The sequence below is a fragment of the Nuphar pumila genome, chromosome 17 (genome assembly GCF_984573655.1).
Source record: "Nuphar pumila chromosome 17, dmNupPumi1.hap1.1, whole genome shotgun sequence".
Lineage (NCBI taxonomy): Eukaryota > Viridiplantae > Streptophyta > Magnoliopsida > Nymphaeales > Nymphaeaceae > Nuphar > Nuphar pumila.
Window position 1 is genome coordinate 15,109,292 of NC_143265.1, and position 17,669 is coordinate 15,126,960.

Below are 17,669 nucleotides of genomic sequence, written 5' to 3' on the forward strand. Positions count from 1 at the left end.
TAAATGAACCTTGGACAGCTTTTTAATCGACATTCTTTTTCATTTTTCCCTCCTACGGAAGCAATCGGGAAATTCTATTTCAGACTTTGAGAATTGAGAGAAAAAGAATGAGTATCCAGGTGTCATCAGAATAAAATAAACAAATTCCTCGTTAATGAAAAGCTAGAGAATTATATGCAGTCTAAAAGAGTGGATGCTGATCCATTCTTGGAGAAACATAAGACTAAAGTTAAGAGACGTGCAATGAAATTTTTTGTTCGAGTTTTTCTAGCTTATGACTTCCTAAACTATCTAACAGCAGTGCTCTGTTTATGCAATCCTCTAATTTTTAACTGCTTTATAAATATTAAAGAAAAACTTTAGTTGGTACAGAAACATTAGTAATTCGCTAAAAATTTTCTGGAGTTCATGCAACAGCATTCTAATTTTGAATTTTAGACATTATGAGTCTTTTTATTGGTGTTGCGTAAGCTCAAGCCTACCTTATTTTTCATCTTGGGTTGTTTGGAGTCAGTTGGTTGTTGGAGTTGCATTGTCTACTGTGTCCGCACCAATTGAGCATGGGGGAACTATAACAAAAAATTGTTCTTTTTGCATAGATTCGAAATACAAGAGCAGTCAATCGAACAGGACAACTAACTGGATACAAACTAATGCCTGGTTCAAATTGCTTACCCTTGGCTGGTTCTGAGGCAAAGTTTTTGCGAAGAGCTGCATTCTTGAAGCACAATCTCTGGGTTACAGCCTATAATCGAGATGAAATGTATCCTGGAGGAGAGTTTCCTAATCAAAATCCGCGAATTGGTGAGGGACTGGCCACATGGGTTAAACAGAACCGACCTCTTGAGGAAGCTGATATTGTTCTTTGGTTAGTTCTACTTCTACCTTTGTACTTTCTGTCATTGTCCTTAATCAAGCCTAAACCTTTTTTTTTAAATCTTTCGTTTTCCCATGGAGAGATTTCCATTACTGAAAAATGAGCTCTTATTCTCTTCCACGTGTACCAAAGTTAGGAAAATGCTTTCAACTTGGTTTGTATTTAATTTGGATTTTTTTTTCATTTGTTCAAGAGAAGTTGCTAGATGATTAGTTTTTCACATACCACAATCGGTTTGGATGATAAGTATGCTTTTAAAGGAAATAAAAATCTTATACATTAGTGCTTAATTGGACTGGTCATTTTATCTATTCACAGAAACTTGCCAAGTGGATCTATGCCTCTTTTGCATTAATTGTGCCCTTGAACAAAATAAAAGGGCACTCATGTAAATAAGCATTTGCTACACCGAAAAATGTCCTATCTCTGGTGGTGACAGGTATTGTACCATTATTCTATTTATGTGATCTGGTTTAAGAACCTTCAGATAGTCACATGGATTTTTCTTCCAAAATCCAAAGTCCTTGGCCATCTATTGTTGCTAAATAAGTTCCAGAGTTGCAAGTGTTAGTGTACAGACTTACATAGCAGTTTGTCAGATTTCCAGATGAAAATTGCTCAACTTGTCCATCCAAGCTCCTTTGGACTTGTTTAATAAATTATATCTACAAAGGATATGTTATAGATGTCTTCATCTGATCCACAAAAGGCTTGCACACTTTAAAGTAAGTACAGTTTCCATATTGTTGTGCTAATTCACAATATGCATGTTCCTAATGGTGTACTTTTTTGTGATCATACCAACGGTCTGAGTTGTTGGCAAATATCATCGCATGATATAAAAATAGGGTTGATCATTCTACCCTATTATCTCCTCTTTTATCCCAAGGTACCGTACTATCATTTTATTTTTCACCAGTTCTCTATCCTCTCGATTATTTACTTTATGCTCCAATTTTATGAATAAAGTTTTCTAGCTGAGTGTTTCATATTCAATTGAGAAAGTTTGTAGTTTAACGATTGTCTGTGATAGTTGACCAGTAAACTCACAGTTGAGATTATTGGGTTCGAATTCCACCTGGAACTTTGTTATGTAAAGGAAAAGTGCACCAGGAAAGGCAATTTCATGCAACGGCTAAACTTTCTTTATCGAAGTTGAAAAACAGTAGTAACAGTAATGATGAATTTTTTCCAGCTCTCATGTTTATTGTGTTTCAAGAATTTCCAGCTGTTCTAAGGTTCAGACCTGATCAAGTAAGGTTTGATTTGAACAGATAGCAGATTAGACTTGCATTATGGTAGACTGAACCGAATTAGATCCTTGAGCTATGCATGTGGGCCTGTGGCATGTGCGAGTTTGTTTCTGCATGTATTACAGTAAAAAAAGAATCTGTCCAACTAGACTTTAATGTTTTTTATGAATTACTGTAAAAATAAAATGTACAACTAAATTTTAGTATTTTTTATGAATTATTCACATTAAGTTGCATATTATACATGGTATGGATTGGTCAAGGCCCAGAGTATCCGGCGTTTCAATTTGAGTAATGATCCACAAATATGTTGCTAGTTGACCCTATGCACTCTCAGAACACATTTATTTCCACTGCAGGTATGTCTTTGGAATCACACATGTTCCTCGTTTAGAAGACTGGCCGATCATGCCTGTGGACAGGATTGGTTTTATGCTAATGGTAATGTTGGCTTTCCTATATAAGATGATATTTCAGTTATTTTGGATTATGTCTTGTTATTCTTCATACCAATAAATTCATGCACTTCCAATGGTTTTTTTATTTCCAATGATTTAGCCATTTCCAACAACATGCAAATGGTTGGCTGTGTGCAGCCTCATGGTTTTTTCAATTGCTCGCCTGCGATTGACGTACCCCCAAGTTCTGTTGATGCTGCTGATCTTAAGGAGAATGGAGTTGCAAAACCTGTTCAGAATGGATTGGTTGCTAAACTTTGACTTTGGATGTACATGCTTTGTGACTTGGCTTGGCTTATCGTGGAGTTGGTTTTGTGCTTTGATTGTTATGAAAGGATTTGTTCAGGTGTGTTTTCCTTCTTTTTCACTCTTCCTCCCGAGTGCTACTCTCGAGGAGTTCTGATTCAATGCAAACATATTATGACACTGATGATTGAAAGTAAATAAATCGGGCCATGTGTTATGTTCAATAGTTTTATACCTTTCCGGTAAAGCCATTCTTTGAGAGAGAGAGAGAGAGAGAGATTCCCATAAGCCCATGGTCTTTTTTTTTTTTGAGAAGGCAAACCGTTCTCATTTTATAATTGTTTTTTAGAACATATACATACATTGTTTACAAACCGGTGTTTGGGACAGCTGAATTCAAATTCGAATGATGGGCTGTCATTCGAAGTCCCTCTTATAACCGTTAAACATGGGTATGTTAAACCAACACATTCTAAAGCATGACGCTGCCCCCGTTATTTGCTTGCTTCAGCATCTTTCATTCTCTCCACTTTCAGGTGATTCTGACTTGTAATAGCTTGTGTAACCATATCAGCCTCCATGAGATCAAAACCCAACTTCTCTACTCGTAGTCTCCTAGTCTCCTTTACACGGCCCTCTTTGTTGATGATGGAAGAGAACGAACTGCATAAGCTATCAGACGTCTAGCCAGAAAATTTATGTAGCTTCATAAACCATATGCACCCAACAAAGATATGCTCATTGGATTCTGCAACACTTACAAACACCGACTAGTCAGTCGAAACCCCATCCTCTGAAGGTTGTCATCATCGGTTCTTGCCCTGCCCTGGAATACGAGCCAGCCAAACAAAATTGCCCTTAGAGGTAGGTCAGCCCCCCAAAGGCATTGATCTGACAGCCACGTTGCGGAAAGAGCGCCCTGCACCTTGTAACATGAGGCCACACAGAACTTTTCAATTTTCTCTTGCTCCCACCTTATATTATCCTTATTGTTTGTAATCTTCATCCCTGCCAATGATCCCTTGTTTGATGACTAAACTATGTTGTCGAGGTACATTTATCTGCCATTAGCCCTCAACCGACCAACTGTCTTTGACCCTCCATCCTATGCCTCTGCTAATACGAAAAAGGTCTAGATATCTTAGGCATAGTGGTTCTTCTACCGCTCAAACATCTCTCCAAAAAGATGTTTTTTTCTTGTCACATATCACCACCTTAACACTTTATATAAATATGTCATGCCTTCAAGATCCCCTTCCAAAAGTTGGACCCATTCTTCCACTTCGTGTTCTAAACCCAATTCCATGGCCATCCATCACGGCCATATTTTTTCGTGAGTACCCTCTACCCCATCATTCTCGTTAATAATCAACCACCACCACTTGACCAGTAGTGCATTATTAAAATGCCTTAGATCCTTAGCTGAGTAATAACCTTCCAACTAATGGGAGCAACAACCTTCTTTTCCCTATAGGAAGTTGCTTAGATTTTTTTTTTTAACTTCTTTAAATCTGACTTCAGGATAAAAAAGATCCCCATAAAATGTTGTGCAATGGTACCTTTATGATTTTAATAAAAAATTGGCCTTTCATGCATCAGCCTTGCTTCTTATCTCCTGGTGACCCCTTGTGCAACAGGATCCTCAAGTAGATCATGGGCAAGTCCTGCTTCGCACATTGAAAGAAGCTTCAAGTTGTAGGTTCTAAGCTCTCACTATCATCATTGAACAATACAAAGCTATTTTTGGCATGATCCACTCATAATCTAGAGATTTCAGAAAAGATCTTGAGGATGAGCCCTAAACATTTCATATTATATTCAATCGCTTCACCAAAAACTATGACATCATTAGCAAAGAAAATATGCAAAAATTGTGCCCTACCTGGAAGGTTCATCCCCTTGTACATTTTACTCATACTGGCATGCTAGAAAAGATAACTAAGAACTTTCATTGCTAATATAAAAAGAAGGGGAGAGATTGGATCCCTCTGCCTAAGCCCCTTCCTTGCTTTGAAGAAGGACCCTTATTGGTCATTAATACAAACCGAGACCGAGGAGTCCAATATCCCTCTAATCCATCTCACCAACTTCTCTCTCATACCGACCCTTAGCAAGACTTTTAATAGAAAATCCTAACTCAAAGAGTTGAAAGCCTTGCGAATGTCTAACTTAAGCAAAGAATGCTTCTTCCCTGAATTGTGCATTATATGGACTGCTTTATATGCCAAAAGATGCCCTTCGTGAATCCTCTCTTGGGGACAAATGCATAGTGTGAAGCTCCCACTACTTTGTGAACCTCTTGCTTAAGGCACATTGCCAAGACACAAGTAATTATTGCATTTTACTTTGTCATCGTGTTGTTATATGCACATGCTCCTGCTTTAGGCAATTTACTTAGTCTGATGTGTGGTTTCATTTACCAGACCTTTCTTACGCATTTTACTTAGCCTGATGCATAGTTTCATTCATCAGGCTTTGCTTTACGCACTTTACTTTACCGTCGCACTGTTATGTGCACAAGCGCTTGCTTTTACTAAATATAGCTTCATTATAATAAGCGCACAAATGGTGATTGATCCCTATTGCCAAAGCGATTTCAAATGCCTTGCCTCATTCAAAATATTGTTTGGTGAAGAAACTCCTATTGAAAAGGTTTCAAATTTACACAAAATTGTATTTACGTAAACATCTAAGTTACTAATGTATGGCCTAACTAAAGCATAGGTTTCTAATAAACCAAAGAAGATGCAAAGTATATACAATGGTGTGCAGACTATCCAAAACACAAACATAGCGATTTTCACATTAAACATAAGAGATACTGCTAAAATTTCTAACAAGATACTTTTGAGCAAAAAGAAAAATCATGTTTTCCCTGTTAAACAGGAGAGATGCTGCCAACATTTCTGACAAGATGCTCTTCGAGCAAAAAAAGAATGTTTGGGTTTTCAGGTTAAACAAGGAAGATGCTGCCGAAATTTTTGACAAAATACCCACCTAAGCGGGTATGAATGACACAATGATGCCCTCATTGTTGGAACCCTGTCTAGAAGGCTCATTTTATTTATACCTTTAAGGACATTGTACTCGTAAGGGTCGATGCGCTAGAGTAGTCATTGCGCCTTATTAGGCTACTGCTCGATGTGGCTAAATGGCCCGAGCAATCGATCGAAAGTGATCATTGTCTATGCATGCCTCTGTGAAATATTATACAACAATAACACTCATAAGCGTCATTATACCAGAGTTGGTTGTTCATCCGCAAGGGGTGAAGCGCTCGTAAAGGTCGTAGACACCAAGAGCAATATTTGCATCCATATGAACAAAACATAAAGGTAGTCTCTGACCACACGAACCGACCTGTGCTTCAAAAAATTTATTGGGGTTGAGTTCATATTCCCTTCGTGTAGAATGCACTGAATTGCTAATGTAACACTCGACATCCTAATAAGAAAAATTTTGTCGTCAAACCCCTTCAGGACTTTACGCTCATCGAGGCAGATGATGATGGTACCACCTCAAGTAACATACATGATATTATAAATCAATGAGTTCAGGCGGTCTTCTGTCACTCAAAGGTTAGGTTATCCTTAAGATCTAAGGATTGAACCCTGTTACTGCAATAGTATGATGTATATGAAATGACATAGTGGAGTTTATCCTAGCATGAAAACTGTCACCCCACTATGGAAAAGGTCATTCAGACCTCTGGTCATACAAAAATACATAACATAATAAACACCCAGATGACTTCGATGATGCCAAAGTCAAGCTTCTTTCGCATACTAAGGAGTGAACAATTAATATCAAAACAATGCATTAGCTATAGGTATATCGATGAATGAATGAATGTGAGTTAGTGTTACTCATTGATGCAACTTTTCTTGAAAGTATTTTAAAAAAAAAAAATTTAGTAAAAATCGTTTGTGTAAACCGTGCATCAAATTTTAATTTACCAGTTCACACTAGTGGTGAAGTCCGGGTTGAACACAGGAAACATGTTTAAAACTTTTATACTCCACACATTAACAAACTTTACTGTCTTAAGAAAATAAATCGTTCTACCCTATTACAAGAGTTCGAGCAAAAATTAAAAATTATTACAACCCCAATTAAAATGGCCAGTGGCCCTAAAAAAAATTAAAAATAAAGAAAAAAAAATCAACAGGGCTCTTTTCTTTTGCAGTCTAGCTTCCCTTGTCGCACATGCACGACCCTGGCGATTGCACTTTCTTCAACAACATAAACCCATCTGCAACACAAGAACAAATAAAACAAGCAAAATACTAGACTCTATGCTAGTTCATGTTACTTTGCCAAAAAATAAAACTAATTCTAAACACATGCAAGACTCTTAATTATAACTAACTCTAAAGGAATTTAAATGCTAAACTAAAATAAAACTTCTAATCTAAATAACAAAACAGAAAGGGACTACCTAACGGAAATGATTACTTGCTTTTCGAAACAAATTCAATCAGTAGTATGACCAAATGCATTAATGATTCACATGTTGGTTGGTTAGTTGACTAACAACCCAGTCGTGATCACGTCCACATCAGCATGTTGTCATGCTGACTAGCAGCAGGCTAATATGTATAAAGAAAATGCAAAGTGATTCTAACATGTTGCTGATCTGATTTGGCAGATCTGCTTGGATGATGATTGATCAACCATAGATCTATCAAGAAAAGAATATGGATAATAACTCTGATCATGTCTGATATAGCAGGTCTGATCAGCGTTTGTGCAGAAAAGAAAAAAAATACTTAGGTTGGGTTGGCCTGATTCAACCCGGAAGATCAATCAAAAAGAAAAAAAAATTGAGCAAAGGTTTTTGCATGGATCACAACTGGTCGGCCAGCATGCTAACTGATTAGATCTAGTCAAATCTAGGCAGAAGCGCATAGTGACCAGATCTGCCAACAAGGTCAGGTCTGTCAGTAGGGCCAGATTAGGGTTGGTTCGAGTCCAGATCAAATACAGTGCAGCATGGTGAATCAAACCAAAAAATCAGCGCTGATCAGAGTTGCCAAACCCGAACCCAATATAAAATAAAACTTGCGCAGATCAGATCTGCAATGGCAGGCCGATCCATAAGCTTATTGATTGCATGGGTTGAGTTATACAAATACACGCTGGCAGACTGCCAGCCAAACTGGCAGCACCGATTATGTGCACAGGTCAGTTCCCCTGATCAATAAACTAGATCAGATCTGCCAGCGCTGGCTGATCTGGCATAAAAAATGACTTACAGATCAAGATTGCATGTATGCTCCAGACTGTTCTGACTCAACTGCAAAACTTGATAGGTTTGCTGGTTGGTCGGATCACTTATTCGACTGACTGTCAGCAAGTCATATTAGGGTTGAATAGGCTGCTGAATTGATTACCGATCAAAGTTGGTCGGATCTAATTAGGAGATCAGATCGATTGATCTAATAAAGGTAGTAACTCGATCTCTTTTTTTTTTATGTTTTCTATTTAATCAAAATGAAAAGAACTAACCTAAACTGGGCAAATGAATTAATCAAACACTTTTATTATGCATCAAACTAACAAAAAGAACTAATGCATGCAACAAAAAAATAAAACTACCTATATGCAATAGTATGTAAAGAGAGAAGGGGAGAAGAGACATACCTTAGGTCGCCTACGATGGAGTGGTTAGAAAAGAATGGTCATCTCATGAGATTGCACGTGATGATGCCCTCCGATGAAATGAGAAGAGGCAGCTGACGATGAAAAAGGGCAAAAGACAGAGGAAGAAGAGAAAGAAAGAAGGGAGAAGAAAGAAGGGGAGGGGTCGGCTGGAAGAGAGAGAGAGAGGGGTTGGCATGAATCCCAAGAGGAGATGCCCCCCTCTTCTAACTTTCTCTTATGTAAAGACAAAAACTAGGGTTAGTAGAGTTTTAAGAATTTTTTCTAAAAAGCTCTACAAATTTTCCATAATTTCAAAAAACCTATATTTTCAAAGTTATTTTCTAAAACACTGTTAGTAGAAATTTAAATTTTCAAAAAGCACTCACGTGGGTTCACTTTATTCATTTTTTTCCTCTATTTGAAAATTTCAAGGTGCCCTGCCAAAAATTGATTAACAAGGGTTATTAATCTCTTTTTGCAAATAATCATGCATATACAATGTATATAATATGCATAAAAATTATGCATAATCACTCATGCATTACCTTGTGTAAGGTATTAATCTCAGTACACTGTTGGACCGATCGGGCAAGGGACCCAAATTGTATCCGCATGGCTAAGTTAGGCTCAAGAAACTCTTGCTTCGATTCATGGGATACTGATACGCTAAGTCGCAGAGTCTTGAGCTACGATGTTTTCAACTGCGGCCTTGAAGTGGCTTTTCATGTCTTCAAAGTATTATACTTGTTAGAATTGAAATGCTTTTCTACCAGACCAAGAATGGTTCTAACCCTGTTTTGTTGGAGATACAAGTATTGAACCTGTGGTGTAATATACAGAGCAGAGTGGCATCAAGATCTAGGGTTTCTCGAGACTGCGTTGGACATTTCGTTTATAAACCCAGTTTTATCTAGTAATGTTTTACCAAGCAATACTATTTGTAATAAATAACTCATTTTTGTTTGCTTAAATAAAATATTTTGGTGGACAATATATGATTGGCCACATACCTATGACTTGTCTAACATCTTCTAAAATCGATGACTAAGTATTGTCTATTTTTGCTTCTAAAACCTTTTTTAAATTCTGCTGCAAAGAAAAAAAATTCATGAAATTTGGACAAAGTTTCATTTTTAAAATCTGGGGCATGTTACACTATCTGTCCATTGAACGCACAAACAAGGAATCTTAAATAATAAAATAAATTTTGATAATTTTTCTGAGCATATAGCTTGACATATCCACAATAAGTACAAGAAACTAAATCCAAAAACATTTTCAGCCATTAATTAAAAAATTTGTACAACTTGTAACTTTTGTTTCTGGATAGAATAAATTTCAAGAAAATATAGCTTCTGGGCCATCTTGCCCAATTTTTAATTCTCAAACCACAATGAATTACCTAAAATTTTTATCACAGTTTTTCATATATATCAAAAATCAACCATAAAAACATTGGATCAAAATAACACATAATAGGAAGAATGATTTTTCTAAAGTTATATTGTCAAAATGGGTTCATTGTTCACGATAGATTCTCTATGCCCACTTGCAGAGGGCATATCTCCCTCATCCGAACTCAAATGAACTCAAAGGTTGGACTGAAATCTTTCTCTATGTGTGTAGAGTGTCTCCATAAATTTTTATAATTTCTCATGCATCATTTAAGAGAAATCGATTTTACAAAAAGACTGATCATATCCAAAATTATAGAAAAAATGTATGCTATTACAAGAATACATCAAGAATTAAAGCATACATCAAGATCTATGTTAAACGATTTTGATCCATTAAATCATCATAAAATTATGCTTAAACACATTTAAACATAAAATAAACTATTAATCATACATCTAAACGTAAATTTACATCATTCTATATCAAAAAATGGGTAAAAATCAAGATTATGATTAATAACGAGTAGATCAAAGCGAAATAAGGCTTTTAAAAACAAGATTGGATTGTAGTAATACATTTTTATACTTGATCAACCTATATTAAACCCTAAACATGAAGGATAATAAGAAACATCATACCTTTGCTGCGTAAATGAATAAAAAACCTCAAAAAATGTATGAGCGACAATGAACCACAACCAAGAACGCGCGGAACTCTAAAGATCTCCAAAAAGAGGTCGTGGATCTCTCTACCTCATGTAGATGCTCTCAAAGGTCTATTTATAGACCTCGTATCAGACTACCCTTAAAATCAATAAAGAAAATACATAGGTGGTCGACTCTCATGGATGGACACCGAAAAAAGAATAGTAGATTAGGTTCAGTCCAGACACCTTCTTCTTCCTTGGATCCTCTTAAAAAACATCCTCTCCTCATTCTCTCTCTTTTTCTCTATTCTCTCTCTCTCAGTCTCATTAAAATTGTGTAAGAGGTTTATGAGAGTTGGGTATGTTATTAAATTTGTTTGGTTAGGGTTTACCTAGCCTAATTTCATATGGACTCCTCTAGGGAAACACACTTCATGTGGATTGAGTGTAACTTAGACATAAACCAAATATCCACTTGAATATTCCAATTTTAATATCACCTTACCCTAGATCTTATTTGGGCTTTAGGTTATGCCTAAAATATGCTTTAAAAATTAAGAATTAAATTAAATTAAATACCACCTAATAGAACAACTTACCTTGAAAGTTAAGTAATGCTCCTAACTACTTATCCTGAGTGGAGCCTCTTCTAGGGACATCCCTCTATGTTTCTCTCTCCTCATAATGAGTTACCTATTTGACTAGTCAAAGTATGATTAATGTTTCAAAATAAAAAATAATTAATTTAATTATGTGGATTATGAACTATATATGCTATGGGTTTTAGCTACAAGATCCAAGATCCAAACTAGAGTACACTTTTAAGATCCAACGTGATACCTTATTTTATTTAATTAATTAAATGTCATTAATTACATATATAATTACATGAATAAACAATAAAAAATTTATTAATCTAATTAAATTAATTTTTGAGAATACCAAAAAATGCTAGGCATACGTACTTGCGATAGCGAGTGCACGCATTTTGTAGAGCCAATGTCCCAGTCTCATTTTCTTCGTTCGAATGAGTGCCATGTATATAAGCACATGAGGCTCGTATCCCCATGTATGTCAGCATCACTTAGCATCAGAGTTCAGTGTGGTTGTAAAGACTTAAGTACCCTTTCTTGCCATTCCTACCATGAAACGATGGTTCAAGAAAAGGACAAAATGTCCTCCATCCAGAAAAGGTAAACAACGATTCAAGAAAAGGACAAAAATGTTCATCCAGAAAATGGAGGATGATGTTAACTCTTCAAAGTCTAAACATTTCATTTTTGCACTAATCTGTAAACTTTTTTACCATCTATTGTAATAGGAGATCCCTTTGATGATGCACCCTTTGCCATCGTCAGCTGCCACCGGAGTACCCTTTGTTGTCGTCTGCTGCCGCCAGAGCACCCTTTTTCACCGTCTGCTGCCGTCATAGCAACCTTTGCCATCGTCTACTACTGTCGGAGCACCCTTTGTTGTCGTCTTCTGTCGCTAGAGCTACCTTTGTCGTTGTCTGCGTAGAGAGAGCATTGTTGCCATCATTAGTTGCATTTACTTTCAGGGTGTTTCTCCTCCACTGTCGGATTACCAAAAATTATGTCATTTCGGTGAGTTTCGTATAAGGTTTCATTATATAAACAAATTAATTTGTAAATTTGAATGCTAAATCTTATAATTGGTTGTACCATTCATGCTAAATAACACCTATTTTTATACTGAAACAAATCGATTTATACCTATCCACCTTTTGGGCGTCGAAAAATAGTTAGCACTATTTATTCTTATGAAGGCCAAGCATTACAATGATATGTACTTATGAATGCTAAATTTCTACAACGATTTGTACGTTGGAATGCAATAATGATTTATACATTTAATGCAATAGCGATTTGTACGTTAGATGCAACAACGATTTATACATTTAAAGCAGTAGCAATGTGTATTTATGATTTATGAAGTTATCACGATTTGTACTTAAGTTTGCTAAATCGTACATCGATGTTTACTTATGAAGCCCAAATGTTACAACAATATGTACTTATGAAGGGTGTGATTTTTACAGCGATTTGTAAGTTTGAAGCATGAACAATTTATACATTTAAATTAATAATGATTTGTACGTTTGAAGCAACAACAATTTATACGTTTGATGCAGTAGCGATGTGTAATTATGAAGTTACCTCAATTTGTACTTAAGTTTTTTAAATCTTACAATGATGTTTACTTATGAAGCCAAATATTGCGATGATTTATAATGTTGGTGATTGTGTAACGAATGTGATAATTTGTAATAATATATACTTGGGGAGGTGGTTATAATATATAATGATGCAGTTAAATTTATGTGTTTTGCAGGTTAGCAATGACTAAAATTTGTAAGACAAGAAAGCCCCAGTCATTCGATGGGATGACTATTGGAGAAATTATTTGCCAGTCTGATATATATAAGCATTATGAAAGGTACCAAAATATAATAAAGATTGAGAATGATAAAGACAGGGACAAAGTGTTGGAATTGTATAATGCAGAGCAAAGGAATAATGATAAGGAAGAACTAAAGATGAATATGAAGAGCAAAGGAAGAAGGATGAAGAAAAACTAAAGATGAAGAAGAAGAAGGATATCGAAGAGAAGGAAAAGCAAAGGAAGGAGGAGGAGAATGAAAAGCAAAGAAAGAAAAGGCAAATGAAGGAAGAGGAGGAGGAGAGGGAAACACAAAGGAAGGATGAGGAGGAGAATGAAAAGCAAAGAAAAAAAAGCAAATGAAGAAGGAGGAGGAGAGGGAAAGGCAATTGAAGAAGAAGGATGAGGAGGAAGAGAATGAAAGGCAAATGATGAAGATGAAAGAGGAAAGGCAAAGGAAGAAGCATCGGGATGAGGAAGAAAAGGAAAGAAAAAGGCAAAGGAAAGATAAGGAGGTTGAGAAAGAGAATGAAAGACAAAGGAAGGAGAAAGAGGACAAGGAAGAGAATGAAAGGCAAAGGAAGGAGAAAGAGGATGAGAAAGTGAAGGAGAAGGAGGACGAGGAAGATAAGGAAAGAGAAAGAAAGAAGCAGGAGGAGGAAGAGAAGGAAAGTGTGATCATCGCAAAATTTTCCTCTCGTAATGTTCTCTCTCTTCCTTCTCTTTTCCTTTCCAACCTCCTATTTTCCTCCTTTTTGAAGGGAGAAAATAAAAGACGGAAAGAAAGAGAGAAGAGAAAAGGAGAGAAAAGGAGAGAAGAGGAACTCTTTTGCGGGTCTCACTTGACCTTAATTTAGAAAATTTTTGAAATAACTCGCCTCCGTTTTTGAAATGTTTGCGGGAAAACTGGGAGACAGAATCCTTGAAGATGATATGATTGAGTAGAAAAATGAGGAAATTGTGATGGGACTTTAGATGAAAATTCAGAAATGGTGGGAAATGAGAATTTTGATCAGGTCTCATGAGTGAGACCAGATACTCTTATTGGAATGATTCAGGTTTTAGCCCTTAACCTGGATGGGACGAAAAATATATCAAGAAGAATTTGAAATGAGGAAAGGAATACACGAGGACCTTGATGAGACATTTTGGAAAATGCCTTGTGAAATGAAGCTTAAGTAGGATCATATCCTGGATGGATGTACAAAGCATGGATTCCTAGGTGGGAAGAGCCATGATGGGATTGGAAGGAAACATCTCGTCAAAACGAGGAATCTCATTGGAACGGGTCTCAGGTTTAACCCAAACCTGCAAGGAAGATACCTCGCGAAGCGAGGTTCCGGGTTAACTCTTAACCTAAATAGGAAATCTACCATACGGATTTCTCAAATAGAGAAACCACGATGGGACCTTCGGAATTTGGACGAACAAATCCGAGGGGTTTTTTTGCGAAAGGAGGAAATATAGAGTCCCTAAAGCTTTTGAAAAGGGGAAGAAATTGGGCGTCTCATTGCTGAGACTAAAATAGCTTTTGAAGTAAATGATCTTTCGCAAATGGTTCAGGTTTGACCCTTATCCTGAGTGGGGGACACCACACGGAATCCTTGGCTGAAGAAACCGCGATGGGACAGGAAGAGATACTTCAACTGAGTGAGGCAACTCTTCTGGGAAATATAAACAACGCTAGGTTGCATCAAAATGGATATTGAACATTTATTTCATTTTTGGAATAGCTAAATTTTTTTTCCAATAAGATAAATTTGTAGTTGATTCAAATGCTTGGAAATGTGCACGTATGTGCAAAAGATATTCCCTCTTTTACCTAGAGTATTTCCCCCAAGTGAGGTTAACCCTTCAGTTCTAAGAGTCAAATTCAAAATTTTAGCGCTGATGATTTTCTTCAAGGAAGCTATCCATTTCCCTGATATGAAAAGTGGAAGAAATATTCTTAATTTTATAAAAGCAGGAGATGAAAAGATATTGATAAAAGAATTTTGCATGAGAAAAGATGACTTTTGGCAACTTTGGCAGTTTGATATCTGGGTGTTTTTCCCACGATGATCTTTTTGCATTCTTTTGAGTCATTGGGCTTTCTCGGTTTTTCACATCATTCTTCATTTGGATGTCTTGACTTTTCTCTCTTTTTTTCAGGGAAGGGTACGTCACAAACTCCTTCATCTTGGAGATGCTCTGATCCTTCTTTTATCTCAGGAATTCTATTGATGATATTGGCTTAAAAAGGGTTTTAGATAGCAGAAATCAAATATCTTTTAGGGTTTGTTGGTAGGTTCATCGCATCTGCCTTCATCTCGGTAGTGATCCGAACTTTCCCTGGAAGGATCTGTCACAAGCTCCGTCATCTTGGAGATGTTTCAAATCTTCTTTGGCCCCAGGGATCTACTCGCTTAATTCGCCTTCATCTTGACGACAATTGAGAGATCCCTTTTACGGATATTTGATTGCAACTTTTTAAACAACAATGAGAAGATATGGGTTGAGTGGATTCTTTTATAGCTCAAGATATTTCCACTGCCTGATTGCCAGAAAGTCCTTTTAAAACATGCGCCATAGCCACAATCAATATCAATTCGCTTCTGGCTTTTTAACATCATTGAAGATTTCTTTCATTGATCATATCGAGGATATTTCTTACATCCTTTTGGTTGATCAACAGGAAAAGATTTGAATTTTATCTCTTTTTCGCAAAGAGTTTCACCTTTTTGGAAGGAAATACATGAGGTAGTCTAAGGAAATTCTTTTTGTGTAGCAAGAATATTGGAGTCAACAACTGTTTTTAGCAAATTGGCATAATGTTCCAAAATTCTTTTGTGAAATAATCACTCAATATAGATTTTGATGCATCCTTTAGCTGAAATTTTGGAGGAAATAACATGAAAATACTGGTTTTATCACACAACATTGGCTCAACAGGGACTCAACCTAAGAGCCGTAAAGAATACAGGATCCGTAGGGATTCATCCTACAGATTGAAAATTTTTTGAAAAAAAAATGAATTTTAATTTAATAGGAATTTCAACCCAAGAATTTTGTAAAAGAATTTGTGACTAATAAGAATTTATCTATAGACTGAATTTTCGAAAGAATGAATATGGTTCAATAGGATTTCAACCTAAGAACAAAAAAAAAATATGGATCAGTAGAAATTCAACCTACAAATTGGACTTTTGAAAAATGAATTTTGGTTTAATAGGATTTCAAAGAAAAGAATATAGATCAGTAGGAATTCAGCCTACAAAAAATGAATTTTGTTCAATAGGAATTCAACCTAAGAACTGCAAAAGAATATAGGTCAGTAAGACTTTATCGCTCAGATTGATTCTTTTGAAAAATGAATTTTTGGTTCAATAGGGATTCAACCTAAGAACCGCCAAAGAATACACATTAGTAGGAATTCAAACTATAGATTTGCTTTTTAAAGAATGAATGTGGTTCGATAGGAACTCAGCCTAAGAACCGTAAAAGAGCATGGGTAAGTAGGAATTCAACCTATAGATTAAAATTTGGAAAACCGAATTCTAGTTTAATAGGACTTCAACCTAAGAACTGCAAAAGAATATAGATTGGTAGGAATTCATCCTACTGACTGAAATTTTGGAGAAAAATGAATTTTGGTTCAGTAGGAATTCGACCTAAGAACCGCCAAAGAATATGGATCAACAGGATTTCAACCTACAGATTTATTTTTTGAAAGATGAATTTGGCTCAATAGGAATTTGACTTAAGAACTGCAGAAGAATAGAGATTAGTAGGAATTCAACCTACAGATTGACTTATGAATTATCTGAAGGAGATTCAAAATGACAACTACGAATTAGTAGGAGTTCGACCTAAAGATCGCGGATCAGTAGGAGTTCAGCCTAAAGATCGATGGAAGTAATGGTCCTAAAGGATTTCAACCTAAGGACTGCGAATCAGTAGGACTTCAACCTAAAGCTTGCTGATCAGTAGGGGTTCAGCCTAAAGATCGGAAGGAAAGGTCCTAAAGGATTTCAACCTAAGGACTGCGAATCAGTAGGACTTCAACCTAAAGCTCGCTGATCAGTAGGGGTTCAGCCTAAAGATCGAAAGAAAAGGTCCTAAAGGATTTCAACCTAAGGATTGCGAATCAGTAGGACTTCAACCTAAAGCTCGTTGATCAGTAGGGGTTCAGCCTAAAGATCGAAAGAAAAGGTCCTAAAGGATTTCAACCTAAGGACTGCGAATCAGTAGGACTTCAACCTAAAGCTTGCTGATCAGTAGGGGTTCAGCCTAAAGATCGGAAGGAAAGGTCCTAAAGGATTTCAACCTAAGGACTGCGAATCAGTAGGACTTCAACCTAAAGCTCGCTGATCAGTAGGGGTTCAGCCTAAAGATCGAAAGAAAAGGTCCTAAAGGATTTCAACCTAAGGACTGCGAATCAGTAGGACTTCAACCTAAGGCTCGTTGATCAGTAGGGGTTCAGCCTAAAGATCAAAAGAAAAGGTCTTAAATGATTTCAACCTAAGGACTGCGAAGCAGTAGGATTTCAACCTAAAGTTCACTGATCAGTAGGGGTTCAACCTAAAGATCGAAAGAAAAGGTCCTAAAGGATTTCAACCTAAGGACTGTGAATCAGTAGGACTTCAACCTAAGGCTCGCTGATCAGTAGGGGTTCAGCCTAAAGATCGGAAGGAAAGGTCCTAAAGGATTTCAACCTAAGGACTGCGAATCAGTAGGACTTCAACCTAAAGCTCGCTGATCAGTAGGGG

The 17,669-nt window shown here is 36.5% G+C and overlaps 1 protein-coding gene across 3 annotated transcripts in view; it reads left to right on the plus strand.

The window, feature by feature from the left end:
• LOC149811700 (spermidine copper dependent amine oxidase 1-like) overlaps positions 1 to 5,251 on the plus strand; it is a 44,448-nt gene extending 39,197 nt beyond the window's left edge. For 2 of the 3 annotated variants that reach the window (XM_089992764.1, XM_089992765.1), the window contains exons 10-12: positions 600 to 868; positions 2,490 to 2,571; positions 2,727 to 3,058. In XM_089992764.1, coding sequence (XP_089848890.1) covers positions 600 to 868; positions 2,490 to 2,571; positions 2,727 to 2,849 — 474 coding nt within the window. In that variant the 3' untranslated portion in view covers positions 2,850 to 3,058. Of the gene's footprint in view, positions 1 to 599; positions 869 to 2,489; positions 2,572 to 2,726; positions 3,059 to 4,471 lie in introns of those variants that run through there. The other variant, XR_016428478.1, reaches the window with a different exon arrangement.
• The last annotated feature ends 12,418 nt before the right edge of the window (positions 5,252 to 17,669 follow it).